Source organism: Polypterus senegalus, chromosome 1 (genome assembly GCF_016835505.1).
Source record: "Polypterus senegalus isolate Bchr_013 chromosome 1, ASM1683550v1, whole genome shotgun sequence".
NCBI classification, from domain to species: Eukaryota; Metazoa; Chordata; class Cladistia; order Polypteriformes; family Polypteridae; genus Polypterus; species Polypterus senegalus.
Genome location: NC_053154.1, coordinates 134,874,717 through 134,890,263, shown reverse-complemented (window position 1 = coordinate 134,890,263; position 15,547 = coordinate 134,874,717). Strand labels below are relative to the sequence as shown.

General features: G+C 38.1%; 2 protein-coding genes across 9 annotated transcripts in view; one reads left to right on the top strand and one right to left on the bottom strand.

The window, feature by feature from the left end:
- si:ch211-247n2.1 (calcium-activated potassium channel subunit beta-2) overlaps positions 1-12,463 on the top strand; it is a 160,833-nt gene extending 148,370 nt beyond the window's left edge. For all 4 annotated transcript variants that reach the window (XM_039758770.1, XM_039758780.1, XM_039758797.1 and 1 more), the window contains exon 5: positions 10,058-12,463. In XM_039758770.1, the coding sequence (XP_039614704.1) occupies positions 10,058-10,342 (285 nt within the window). In that variant the 3' untranslated portion in view covers positions 10,343-12,463. The remainder of the gene's footprint in view (positions 1-10,057) is intronic.
- zmat3 (zinc finger, matrin-type 3) overlaps positions 1-15,547 on the bottom strand; it is a 181,093-nt gene that overhangs the window by 72,842 nt on the left and 92,704 nt on the right. The gene's annotated exons all lie outside the window — the stretch shown is intronic.

The window sequence follows — 15,547 nt, the reverse complement described above, 5'->3', positions numbered from 1 at the left end:
TGCTGAGAGGAGCATGTTACCATTTTACAATGGGAGAGAGTAATGACATAATATGCCATCGATCACATGAGCAGCAAGAATACATAGTGACCATAAACAATACAAGGACAGATAATATGGCAGTACCCATGACAATAAAACAAATTACAAAAATGGCAATGCAAAAACATAAAAATAAAGTGATAATAATTAATAGCTAAATACAAAATGAAAGAAAAATAGCAAAACATGTTTAAAATTTGTATTTATATAAAAAAAAACAAATAATCACAACAAAGGTTCGGGAAACGGTCAGTAAAAAAAAACACCAAAAACATTTTGTTAAATTTAATAAAGTAAATGAGTTAACAAAACAAAATAAATCAAAAACCTGACAAGAACTTAAGAAAAATCTAAACATCAAAATACAAAATTCCAAAAATTCCAACAGAAGAACAAAATTCAAGAACAAAAAAAATGCAAAAAATATGCAGGAATAAAAACACTGAAAAAGAGAACCAAAAAATAGCAAAGCCATATTCTTCATCCCTTCTTATTATCTCACATCTTTAATAGACACTTGTATAGCTTGTGAGAACTTGCTCTAGTCCGGACTGTGTACATCAAACACAAAGTGTATGTAATATAAAGTGTGTGAATATATGTATCTCTGTATAGTGGATCAAGAAAGGAATCAGACCTCTCCACATTTTTCATGTTGCAGCCTTGTTAAAATCATTCAAATTCAATTATTCCCACATCAAGCAACACTTAATGCCCCAGAATAACAAACCAAAAATAAGATTTTAGGAATTTTTGCAAATTTACTAAAAATGAAAAGCTGAAATAATACATTGACACAAGTATACAAACTCTTTGCTATGACACTTGAAATGTATCTCAGGTGCATTTCATTGTACTGGTCATCATTGAGAGGTTTCCACACTTTGGTTTGGAGTCCATCTGTCGTCAGTCCACTTGATTAGACATAATTAGGAAAGGCACACACCTGTGCCGCGAGGTCAAATGAATTGCCTGCTGAGCTTAGAGACAGGACTGTGTTGAGGCTACCAAAACATTTCTGCAGCATTGAAGGTTCCCAAGAGCACAGTGGCCTTCATAATTCATAAAGAGAAGAGGACAGAAAGAACGATAACTCTCTGTTGCAATCATGGAAGAAGGGCAATGGTGGGAGAGGTGACAAAGTACTCGATGATCACTCTGGCTAAGCTCCAGAGAACCTGTGTGAAGATATGAGAAATTTCCAGAAGGATAACCATCAGTGCAAAACTCCATCATTCTAAGATTTATAGCCAGACAAGCATAAATTCCTGCTTAAAGTTTGCAAAATGACACCTAAAGGACTGTGAAAAATAAGATTCTCTGGTCTGATAAAACCAAGGTTGGTATAATGTCTGTTGAAAACCAGGCACCGCTCATTACCTTGGCAATACCATTCCAGCAGTGAAGCATAGTGGTGGCAGTTGTGGTTGTTTTTCAGTGTCAGGGAGTGGGAGACTAAACAGGGTTGAGGGAAACCTAAGTAGTGGCAAGTACAGAGATATCCTTAAAGAAAACCTGCTCAAGAACGCTCCGGACCGCAGATTGGACAGAATGTTCAATTTCCAATAGGACAATGACCCTAATCCTGGGGTGTCCAACTCTGGTCCTGGTGAGCCACAGTGGCTTTAGGTCTTCATTCTAACCATCTTCTTAATTAGTTAGCCATGTTTGCTGCTGATTAACTGTTTTAATTGACATGACTCAGAACCCTTAGTTATTTCTTTTTCCTTAATGAGCAGCCAAACAATAATAAGACACAAAACAAGCCACCACATGACCAGCTCACTTGAAAATAAAGAAAGGTGAAGGTCTCGGTCATGTTGGTCTGCTCAGGAAACCAAAACATCCTGATGGTGGTCTTAGAAAAAACAAAAAATCAACAGTCTGCTGTGGCAAAATGTGAGCAGCAACAAGTCATGATATTCAATAACGGCTTTAACAGCAAGAACTGGCTTCTCATTAAGAAACTGGTTGGAGTGAAATTGGCTGGTGTTTGATGTTTCAATTTGGCTGGTCATCCGTTGGCTCATTTCACATCTTGTTTCTGTTTGGCTGCCATTTAATGAAGAAATGTATCAATTCAGAAGACTGAATCCTTGAAAACTGGGCTATTAAAATGAAGGGAAAAGGAGTTAATAAGCAGTGAAAACTGTTTGATGATTAGGAATAGGGTTAGAATGAAAACCTGCAGCCACTATAGCCCACCAGGACTGGAGTTGGACACCCCTGCCCTAAGCACAAAGCAAAGACAACATAGAGGTGGCATAGGGGCAACTCTGGGAATGTCCTTGAGTCATCCAGCCAGCGCCTGGACTTGAATCAAATCAAACAACTCTGGAAAGACCTGACAATAGCTTTCCACCAACTGTCTCCATCCACCATGACAGAACTTGAAAAGATCTGGTGAGAAGAATTGCACAAAGTTCCCAAATGCAGGTGTGTGAAGATGGTTTCATTAAACCCATGAAGACTCCAGGCTGTAATCGCTGCCAAATGTATTTCAACAAAGTACTGAGTTAAAGGGTCTGAATACTTGTGTCAATGAGATATTTCATGTTTTTTATGCTTTTATTTTGTAAATAGTTTACAAAAAATTCTAAAACCCTTCATTTGCTTTGTCATTCTGGGGAACTGAGTATTTCTTGATTTGGAGAAAAATGAATTTTATATAATTTTAGCGCAAAGCTGCAACATAACAAAATGTGAAAAAAGGAATGGGTCTGGATACTTTCTGAATCCACTGTATATTTCCAGATAACCGTTTTCCCTCCCAAAGGTAAAGATTGATATTTTTTTTAATAAAAGATTGGTAGATGAAACATATTCAAAAAGCCAGGTGAAGCTGAACATCACAAAAATCAATAAACTGTTACATCTAACCCCAAACACTAAACTAAAATTCTTTATCAGAAAAAAAACAGGTAATTGTTAACCAGTAAAGCAAAACCACACTGATTGTTTTTTGAAATTAAATCTGCAATTTCAGACAACTAGAAAGTGTACAATGCTGACCTTTATGCTTCCCAGCAATGTCCGGACTCGCACATTTCCTTTTGACGTTGCCTAACAATGGTATGGGAATGGTCAACAAAAATTCCATAAAATGGCAGCACCCAAAAGAAATCAAAATGGCATCATAGGAGAATGCAAACATTTTTTTTTACATTTTGCAAATGAATCTAAAACTAATGTTGTCATAATTCCTACACTTAGAACTTTTAATAAAAGCCCAAGGAATACTCATAAAACTAAATAAAGAAGCTGATTATAACAATAACATTTTATTTACTACAGAAACCAGAATGTAGAAGACATACTGCAGTTTGTTATGCTTCATGACTCTTTTTTTTGGCAAACGCGGTACTAATATAAAAGGCATTAAGTCAGAAATTCACATTTCAACACTATCTAGCACAATTTAACATTACACATTAGAACATTGGAACAATCTTGACAAGAGCAGACGATTCATCTCAAGAAAGCGCACCAGTCCTATCCACTTAATTCTTCTAAAAAATCAAGCTGAGTTTTGAAAGTCCCTAACGTCTTACTGTCTACCACATTAACCGGAGTTTATTTCAAGTGTCTATGGTTCTCTGTGTGAAGAAAAACTTATAATACTTCTGTGAAATTTACCCTTAACAAGTTTCCAACTTTGTCCCCATGTTCTTTATGAACTTTATTTACTGTTATGATTCTTCATAATTGTAAACACTTCAATCATGTCATCTCTTAATCTCCTTTAACTGAAAAGGCTCAGAAGTATGAATCTTTCTTCATAATACATCCCCTGTAGCCCTGGAATCAGCCTAGTCACTCTTCTCTGGGCATTTTCTAGCGCTGCTATGTCCTTGTTGTCGCCTGGACACCAAAACTGCACACGGTACTCCAGATGAGGCCTCACCAGAGCATTATAAAGCATGAGCAACCTCCTTGGACTTGAACTCCACACATCGTGCTCTATAGCTCTTACATTCTGTTAGCCTTCTTAATGGCCTCTGAGCAGCGTCTGGCAGTTGACAATGTTGAGTCCACTATGACTCCCAAATCCTTTGCATAAGGCGTTCTTTCGATTTTGAGACCTCCCATTGTGTCTCTAACCTAACATTTTTATTTCTTACTTTTAATTGCATTAATTCTCGTCTGCCACAAATCTGCCCAAGCCTGTATGCTCTCCAAGTCCCTCTGTAATGATTTAATGGATTCCAGATTATCTACCAATCCAATGGTATCATATGCAACCTTAACCAGCTAATTATTTATATTTCTATCCAAAAATAGGAGGAGATCTTTGGGACCCTACCCTTAAAATTACCCAATTATGATGAGGTTCCTCATACCATCAACCTCTGCTTCCTGTGACCAAGCCAATTTTGCACCCATCTACAAACATCACCCTGAACTTCCACTTCGTTTAGTTGGTGCCCAACCTCTGATGTGGCACTTCATCAAATGCTTTCTGAAAGTCCAGATAAGTAATAGCATAAGTTCCACTTTGGTCATATTGTTTTGTTGCTTCATTTTGGTAAAACATATCAATGCTGACTGTTCAGAAAAACTCCTGTTAAGCTTACTGGCCTATAGTTGCCAGGATCTGGCACCCTTTTAATATAACAGAATAATATTTGCCATTTTCCGGTCCTTTGGAATTTCCCAAGTGCGCAGTGACTTTCTAAAAATATGCATCAAGGTTTTATGTATGTACTCATTAATCTATGGAGCCCCTTAAGGGATATTCATGAGAGGAGAAAAAAAATTTGTTGATGTGAACAAAAAAAAATTTGATGACAAGATATTTTTTTTTGGTGAAAGAATTTTTTTAATAAGAGGAAAAACTATTTTGATGGGAGAAAGAAAAATTTGATGAGAGGAATTTTTTTTTGTTTTTGGACAGGACAATTTTTTTGTTTTTGTTTTTTATGAGACTTTTTTTCTCAAAGTACTTTTCAAAGTACTTCCACCCTAGTGTCAGGGGGCAGGAAGCTGGAAGATATTATGAGAAGATGTGCAAGAAATCCAAATGACAAGTTGATGAAACACAGCATATGAACACACTCAAAGCTTAATGCTGTGAGAATGACTTGAGACTAAGGGTGACACTCGATCATCTTCACGATCATTCCAAGTATGTCTGCTGGCAGCCCGCAGCTCAGAGTGGTGCTGGGTGTTGGTGACTCACAATCGTAGTCTCAGTTATTCTTACATCTAATGTAGTATTTCAGTCAGCTTGATGCTGTGCTTATATGCCTCTGTTTCAGTCTTCTTGTCATTTGATTGAGCCATCTGCTGTGAAAATGATGGAGCTTCTAAATGAAAGGCACCACAAAAGCGTCTGGAAGGTCCAGCTGGAATGACCGTGAAGACGATTGAGTTCAATACACATGTGCTGCCAGTGCTAGCACACATTTTTAATCGCATGCATTCACAATGGTTTGACAGCGGATACATACTTAAATGAGATGATTTCAAGGCGTATTGGCAGCTCTGCTGCTATATCACTCTGCACTCTTTTGTGCAGAGCATCATTTGATACAAGTCATGAAGGAAAGTAACAGTTGATAAAAAATTTAATTAGAAAGACAAAAGCCATAGGCTGCGGCAAGGCAACGGACAACTAAGGGGGTTCACCTGTGGGAAATGTTAGAACTTCACCCACGATCATGATTGTGAAGAAGTAAGTTTGACTTGAAAAATACCAAACTTATCCTTTAACTTGGGTAGCTTTCTGGTTAGAGTTTTATCTAAATGCAGTCATGCCCCATATCTTAATTCTTTTTGAAATTGATTCATTAAAATGAGGTAAAAGTAAAAAAAAATGATACTTACCTGAAACCTTCCTCTTAAACCCTCCATTCTTTTTAGATTGTTGTCTTCACTAAAGTATCAGACCTCGCCCACACTAGTATGTCTTCCTTTAAAAACGCAGACATTTTTTTTTTTCGCCTTTCATCCACACTACCCCATTGTTTTCAACCCAAAAAAAACAATTAATTCTAAAAATGCTTACCCCATTACACTCTAATTGGTTCAAGCTTATTATGGAGCTGTTTCCTAATCAGATCCTGTTTATTCCACTTTCTCATTCTTTGATTGGTCACCCTTCACATTCCAATATAGTGGGCACAGAAGAGTTGCTTTCCATCACACTTGTTACCAGTATGCATCTTGTAACCACAGGCGGTGCCAGAGAGCCCCAGACCTCAGACACAGCAATACAGCACATGCTGATGTGGTAAAATAAAGAATATTTGTTTACACCGGACACCTTTTCCAAATACCTTTCTCCAACAACCAGCCACAATAATACAATAAATGAACAATAAAGTGCAATTTTTCTTCTTTCTCTCCTCTGATTAGTGTTGCCCGCTGCCTACCAAATCTGACTCGTTCATGTATGGCAGTGGGCTCCTTTTAAAGCCAGACCCAGGAATGCTTCTGGTGCCATTCTGTCTCCACAAATGAGCACTTCCAGGCCATACATAAAAGTAGGGTGGTCCTCCCCCAACAGCACCCTCTATCGAATCCAAGGGACAGGGCTGCATTTCCACACTCCATCTCCCTAGCACCCCTGCAGGTGTCTCGACTGGGTACTTATACGAGGACCACTGACCTAGCACATGGGGGATGGAACCACTCCCACTCTTTTCTCTGTCTATCTGATATAATGTACCGGCCAGGTATAAATTAATTTCCTTGTCATTTGTTAACTTGAGTCCTCACATTGGCATCTTGTCCAGGTAAAGGGAAATCATTCCGTTCAGGATGCCCATTCTCCCCCACAATCCAAATTTCATAAGTTTCATCTGATTGCTTCAAATATGTGCAAAATTTACAGCTACATAATCTGGTGGCCCCATTTCTTTGGGATTCACAGATAGGAGGCAGGGCAGACCGGTGAAGACGGAAGGAAGAAATTGTTTTTGGTTTATCTGTAGCTGGGGAACCACCCCAACCATTAACTACAAACATCAGAAGGGTGTTCTTACTTGTAATGCTGTCTTACAGTGCTTCTCTGGTTCAGTCCTTGTTGGCTCATGTGGCTGCAGGCTTACAATCAGTGAGTTACTGAAATGATTTCATTGTTTGATTAACCAGTCTTTTTCTTCTCTTATTTCACTGTCAGAGAAGCACAGTAGTGTAAGATTAAAACGTTAGAGCAGTAGAGCAATTTAGATGAGAACATACCATTCAGCCCAACAAAGCTCGCCAGTCCTAAACACTTACTTCTAAAAAAACATCAAGCCTAATTTTGAGTCTTACTGTCTACCACACTACTTGGTAGCTTATTTCAAGTGTCTGTGGTTCTCTGTGTAAAGAAAAACCTCCTAATGTTTTTGTGAAATTCACCCTTAACAAGTTTCCAACTGTGTTCCTGTGTTCTTAACAGTCTCCTTCATATTTTAAACACTTTAATCATGTCTCCTGTTAATGTTCTTTTGCTTAAACTGAAAAGGCTCAGCTCTTTTGATGTTTCTTCATAATCCATGCCCTGTAGCACTGGAATCAGCCTAGTTGCTCTTCTAATGACTTTTTCTAGTGCTGCAATGTCCTTTTTGTAGCCTGGACAGCAAAACTGAGCACAGTAATCCAGATGAGGCCTCACCAGAGTGTTATAAAGCTTAATATTGTATGGTGACCTGAGGATGCACAATGCCTGATGTGCTTGTGCAGACAATATATTATCCTTTAAACTTGTGTTAATAAATCCCATCCACTTTTTGTTTCCTTCTAGTTCTTTTATGCTCCAAAGTGCAGGATGAATTCCACTGTAGCACATGGCATCATTGACAAAATACCAGATTACTTCACCCAAATTTCTCCTACTTTTATGACCTTTCAGAAAACATTAACAATAAACACAGAACATTCACATTAAGTTTTTAACCGCCTTTGGTCATTGACTATTAATTCACCTTTCTCCTGTGGGTTTTGCTCCCTTAATTGTAATGACAGTAAATAACAACTGGAGCAGACACCAGCTAAGATGATACTGAGTGCTGAACGGCCTACCTATTAAAACTCCTTGCAAGTAGGAATGAGAGATCTGAACATAAAACCAAGAAAATGCATACCAAGCTTTGGCCACTTTTTGTTTCGAGGTGTTCTTACAAGTAGTGCTTTGCTAGACACTTTGATGCACTGTGTTCTTAAAGTGCATGATGGACTGACAGATGAATTAGTCGTTGGAACTTTAGATATCTTTTCAGAATGTTAAATAAACTGCTCAAAAAAATTAAAGGAACACTTTCAAAACACATCAAATCTCAATGGGAAACAATCATGCCAGATATCAATAATGATATGGACTGGGTAATGTGTTAGGAATGAAAGGATGCCATATCTTTTGATGGAAATGAAAATTCTCAACCTACAGTGGGCTGAATTCAAAGACATCCTGAAAATCAAAGTGAAAAAAAGGTGTGGCAGGCTAGTTAATTTTGCCAAAATTTCATTACAGCAACTCCAAATCATACTCAGTAGTTTGTATGGCCCCCTGAACAATGTCAGGGTCACTAAGCTCCTGGACAGTCTGAGGTGCAACCTGGCGGCGTCGGGATGGACTGAAACATAATGTCCCAGAGGTGTTCTATTGGATTTAGATCAGGCAAGCATAGGGGCCAGTCAATGGTATCAATTCCTTCATCCTCCAGGAACTGCCTGCATACTCTCGCCACATGAGACCGGTCATTGTCGTGCACTAGGAGGAACCCAGGACCCACTGCACCAGCATAGGGTCTAACAATGGGTCCAAGGATTTCATCCCGATACTTAATGGCAGTCAAGGTGCCGTTGTCTAGCCTGTAGAGGTCTGTGCGTCCCTCCATGGATATGCCTCCCCAGACCACCACCGACTCACCACCAAACCGGTTGAGCAATGTTACAGCCAGTATAACATTCTCCACGGCTTCTCCAGACCCTCTTACGTCTGTAACATGCACTCAGGGTGAACCTGCTCTCATCTGTGAAAAGCACAGGGTGCCAGTGGTGGACCTGCCAATTCTGGTATTCAATGGCAAATGCCAATCAAGTTCCACGGTGCTGGGCAGTGAGCTCAGGGCCCATTAGAGGACATGGGGCCCTTGGGTCACCCTCATGAAGTCTTTCTGGTTGTTTGGTCAGAGACATTCACACCAGTGGCCTGCTTGAGGTCATTTTGTAGGGCTCTGGCAGTGCTCATCCTGTTCCTCCTTTCCCAAAGGAGCAGATAACGTTCCTGCAGATGGGTTAAGGACCTTCTGCGGCCCTGTCCAGCTCTCCTAGAGAAACTGCCTGTCTGGAATCTCCTCCATGCCCTTGAGACTGTGCTGGGAGACACAGCAAACCTTCTGGCAATGACACGTATTTATGTACTTTCCTGGAGGAGTTGGACTACCTGTGCAACCTCTGTAGGGTCCAAGTATCACCTCATGCTACGAGTAGTGACACTGACTGTAGCCAAATGCAAAACTAGTGAAAAAACACTCAGAAAAGATGAGGAGGGGAAAATGTCAGTGGCCTCCACCTGTTAAACCATTCCTGTTTTGGGGGTCATCTCATTGTTGCCCCTGTAGTGACCTGTTGTTAATTTCATTAACACCAAAGCACCTGAAACTGATTAACAACCCCCTCTGCTACTTAACTGACCAAATCAACATCACAGAAGTTTCATTGACTTGATGCTATACTCTGATTAAAAAGTGTTACTTTAATTTTTTTGAGCAGTATATTTATTATTAAAAAAATGTACCTTTTAACAGTCAGGAAGATGGAATTTATATGTCTATTTTCAAAAACGTTCAATTAAACTGATTTCTTTTTTATACTTATCATTCGACTCATTGTTTTGAAAAAAGTTGACTTGCCAAAAGATACCAAACGATTATCAGATTTTACAGTATATCAGGGAATCTGAAGAGACACTTTTGGAATTGTATGATGGTCTGAGGAGGCAGAAAGCCTGTTGTGCTTGTTCAGAGAATACATTATCCTTTAAACTTGTGGTAATAAATCTCATCCACTTTTTGTTTCCCTCTAGTGCTTTTATGTTCCAAAGTGCAAGAAGAATTCCACTGTGGCCCAGGGCATCATTGACAATATATCAGATTACTTCAAGAATCACCCCAATTTCTCTTGCTTTTATGACCCTTCAGAGAAACAAGAGAGCGTCATATTAACTCGACTCTATGGCCCTCATGTCATCTTTCACTCTCTCTTTTGGCCATCCTGCGTTCTCACTGGTGGGACTCTCATAGTCGCCATGGTAAAACTGACTCAGTACCTGTCAATGCTTTGTGAAAGGATAAGCAAAATCAAAAGGTGAATGCATTCATATGAAACAAGGATAAAAAAACAAACAAACAAAGAAACAGCTTTTTTTGTATTGCTAATTACACCAAAGAATGTCAAAAGCTTGACTCTCAAATTGTGACTCAAGAGATCACATTGTCTGTTATTTTCCAGCTGGCTTATTTATTTCTCAAAGGAACCATAGTACCTTAAGTCTGTAACCTTGGAAAGATAAATGCAAACTAGACTGGTTGGTTGAAGCCTAAAGGATGCCAGACTACTGAGGATGTGATCTGCAAAATCCATGACACAAGAGGCAAACGGAGCATCATGCGTGCCCAAACGGCTACGGATCGACAGACTCCAAGATGAATGAGTATTAAGCAGGCCAGATCTGCAACTTTTGTTTTACATTTGTGAACATTAATGAGTCACGAGTGGGTTGAAAATGGACAGATGGATGAATGTATGGAGGCTCACTTTAAAGTTTCCAGCTAATGATCAGGAGGAGCGTTAAGCCTAATGGTCCTGAAAACAACACTTTGCAATACATGATTCCAGATTTCAGGTGTAAGTACACTTGTTTCTGTAATGACAAAAGCTCAGTATGTTCAGTTGTACACACTTGCCTTACTATTCAAAGATAGAATTATTTTTTGCTTTTTTATTACTGATATTAATGTCCCTTTAACTGCAAAAAATAAAAAGTGGATATATGTTACTCCGAAATAGAAAATGATTTGTTTTGTTTGCAGTAGCCACACAAAAGACGCCTCTGCAGTACATACATGCAATAAATGTGAAAAGCTCAGCTACAACAGGGAGCATTTATGAGTGAAGTGTAGTCTTTATATAGCACCTTCCATCGTGAGTACTGTAAAGACGCTTTGAGCTAGACAAATTATGAAGTTCCATGAGTAAGTGTTTTGGGGGACACTTTACATAAAGTGTTCTTTCTTATATTTTACGTACATAGCCAGTAATTAATGTGGCTATGTCTTGTGATGGTGCACCTAATCTGGGAGTCCAGCAAAGGTTCACAACTGAGGACAGACAATTTGTTGGGACAATTGTAAATGTCAACTTGGAAATGCCATTACTGAGTTTCCAAAAATTAGCACATCAACACACATCAAAACACATGCAAACTTGTCCCAGGATCTTTTATTTTTTAAGCTGAAAAGGAAAGCAGGGACCACCCAGTGAGAACATATTCCCAGTTTTTATTCCAGCTATTCCTACTATATTTGCATTTTTCCATAAATATGAATAAATCCCCTATTTGTTGTTTAAAGGGGTTGTTTTGCACTATAGGTTGTTTTTCTGTAGTCAGTGTATCTTTGCTTTATAACACCTTTTCTAGTTAAAACTTGCTAATTTTTACAGACACCAGCAGCATATTTAGAATGTAAATTTCTATATATTTAAACTGCTTCAGAAGGGAAACACAGTTAGATGTTTTTGTTATATTCTGTAATGTCCACTGTTCCTTTTGGCTTTTTAAAACTTCTTCAAGAAAATCTTTGATATTTTTTTCAGACCTGATTAAACCTTTGTGAATAACTTTAGAAATACTGAAGGTCAAAAGCCATTGTAAAGAACAGCACTGAGAACAGCACCATTTACAAGTGGCGGAAAATTGAATTGCACAATCAGTAAAGTCGTGTAGCCCCCATTTGTTTTCATGATTATTTACCAGTGAAGAGAAGCACCTTTTACTCACATTATATAGCACCTTTCATGGTGACCTTTGCCCCAAAGACTTCTCCAAGTATGATGTATCACAGTCTCCACCGGACATTAGCATTAACATTTTCCTCCTAGTATTTCTTATGATCATCAAAGGGATTTTAATTCCAAATCTATTTTATTATTGTACACCTCTAAAAATCAAAGTGATATACAGTAATAGAAATGTTACTTAGCTACAAAATGGCAAAGATGATTACACAGTAAGAAAAATGAACAATAAAACAATTCACTGAAAAGCAGAAGTTTTGATTCTTGTTTTGATTCTTGTTCCCCATCCTCAAAGCATGTGTTATATTTCATGTAGATCTCTCTATTATAATAAAAAAATCTTGTGAAGAGAGACAAGACTTCCTCAAATGGACACTTTCACGTTCCGTGAGACAGGACTTTGTGCCAAGAGATTTAACCGCGCCGGGGCCGGAAATAAAAGACAAAAAGAGTAGATGACAAAGTAGAACGTCGTAAAGAGGTTTAAAAACGTTGGCGCAATACACATGCAGAGCAAGTCTCAAAAAAATTACAGTAAAGTTCACATTAGCGCAAACAAATGGAAATTATTACTCTGTGACATAACGGAACAGCAAAAAGTGATTGAATATATTGTTCGGATTTAAACTTTAAGTCGGAGACTTGTAGATCGTCTAATTCATGTTGCCATCAGGGAAAAGTAGTGTTTGTTCCGAATGAAGAGGCGTATTCGCTAGAATTAAAAGATTTGTTGTTTGGTGAAAGTGAAATCCTGTGAGAGGAAACCTCAAGCCCCGCGAGACAAGACTTTATGCAAAGAGATTTAGAAAAGTCCTGCCCACATCTAAAACATTTACAACCACGCACACGGTTCAATCATTTCTCATTTGTGTGAATGCTATTGTCAGACACAGTTCGTGTAGAGAAAAAAAGAAACGATATTCACTCACGGGCAGTTATATGTTGCGTTGTCACGATGTAATGACAGAAGTATGTAGATATTGTTTGGCTTAAAACTTTAAGTCGAAGACTTGTAGATCGTCTAATTTGTGTTGCCATCAGGGAAAGGTAGTGTTTCTTCCCAATGAAGAGGCCTATTCGCGAGAATTAAAAGTTTTGTTGTTTGGTGAAAGTGAAATTCACATACGCAAGCGGCAGAGATGTGAATTTGCTGGTGCATAGTGCTGGTAGGGGAATTGGCAAGCGAAGCAAGCAGGGGGCAAAGCCCCATAGTACTTTTTTAAATTCCAGCAGAAAGAGGAACATGACAAAGAAAACAACCCTTTTTTCCCCTTTTTGGCTCATAATTATTTCAGATATTTTATCTAACCATGTATCCATTTTCCACACCTGCTTATTTCAATGAAGGGTGGTGGGGATCTCAACAACGTCAGCAATGTGGGAAACAACTGCGGACAGGGTGCCAGTCCACTCATTCTCTCACTTCCTCTTCTTGCTCTTCTTCTTCTTTTCTTCCCATTTTTATGTGGGTTGATGTGCTTGATCAACCTTCTTCAAACAGCTGTGTCATGCACCTCCTCCAAAGTCATATCCTTTTCCTTCACATCTTCTTTTACATTATTCATCTACCATGTTGGCCTCCTTCCTTTTCTCTTTCCCTGCTCTTCCATTCCATCACTTTTTTGCCCACAAATTCATTGTTGCTTCTCATTACATATCTATATAAATTCAACCTATTTTGCTGTACTTTTTTAGATATCTCCCCTACTTTTGTTGTACCTCTACTTGTTTAATTTCTTTCTTTGCTCTTTTTTGTAACTTCACACATCCATCTCAACATACATAATTGCTGGCATTACCACGGTCTTAAAACCCTTACATTTAACCTTTGCCTTGACACTTGAACCAGACAATTCTCCTGATACCATCTTCTAATTGTTCCACCCACAGTTTCTTTTTTTAACATTGTATTGATTTTATTAAACTCATATAACATTCCATACAAGCAAGTGAAGTTTAACACAACTGGGTTCGAAACAAATCAACTCCACCCATGAGAAAGTGAGCTAGATTATTTCTGCATTTAGTTAGTCATTTTGGCCTACCTTTCATGTCAGGTACCTAAACTTATCCATAATTTTCAATAGCTGTCCCCGCAGGCTAACTTTGGAATCCTGGTCATAATTAAACTTCATGCCTTCTTCCTATTTATCTTCAACCCTCTATCTTCCAAAGCACTTCCCCATTCTTCCAACCTCCTCTCCACTTCCTCCTTTTGGTGCTACACAACAAAATGTCATCAGAAAGAATCATGCACCAGGAGGTTTTATCTTTTATCCCATGACTCAACACATCCATAACCAGATCAAAGAGTTGAAGGCTTAAAGAAGATCCCTGGTGTGGACCTGCTCCAACTGAGATCGTGTCTGTTAACCCAATACAGCTTCTAACCTAGGTTCTCACATCAATGTACATATCATGAACAAACTTTACATATTCCTCTGGTACATAATTCATATAATTCCCTCAGGTTAACATTGAACAACTTGATTTTTCTAGCTAGATACCAGAAGATTCTTAACAGGTATTGAAATCAACTCCTTAATAAAAGATAAGAAGAATTATGTTGAAAAAGCTACGAAAACAAGGAATAGTAACATCTAAATTGAATAAAAGAAAAGATGCAGCAAAGGGCAGGACCAGAAAAACTGCAAATTGTATAAGAGGAAAACCCAATCAAACAGCATTTTACGGTTTGAGTCATCTAAATTCTGCAAACAGTGTTATATTTTATAAATTGATGATTTGGATTTTTTAAGCATGTTTTTTTTTATTTAGTTCCAGCTCATAGGAGAGGAAGGTGCTGAATCTGATCCCACTTTAGTTTACAGTAAGTGTTTTATGAGCAACATCATGATGATGAGAATACAATACAGAAACATGTTTGGATTTAACAATATTAATAGAAACACAATTGAAAGAGGGGAAAGATAATAATAGAGCTTCCCTTATAGGAAGGAAGGAAGGAAGGGAGACTTTATTGTCATTGCACCAGTACAATGAAATTGTAACAGCTACAATAGTGGAAGTACAACAAACAACAACAAACTGCATCCACTGAACAGTGTCATCTCCAGGCAGAGGAGTAGCTTCAGTGACAGACTTTTGTCACTGTCTTGCTCCACTGACAGACTGAGGAGATCGTTCCTCCCCCACACTATGCGACTCTTCAATTCCACCCGGGGGAGTAAATGCTAACATTACTTAAAGTTATTGTCTTCTTTTTTTTTTTTTTTTCATTTTTTCATTTTTATTACTATTTAATTTAATATTGTTTCTTTGTATCAGTATACTGCTGCTGGATTATGTGAATTTCCACTTGGGAGTATCTATCTATCTATCTATCTAACAAATAATTTAAAAATAAACAAATAAATACATACATAAAAAAATAAGTGATGGAAATTATTATCCACTAAAGTAATCAATGTATATACAGGGAAAAAAATCTAACAGTTCTATAAGTTTTTAGAATTTAAAATTCTGATGGCCCAAAGTT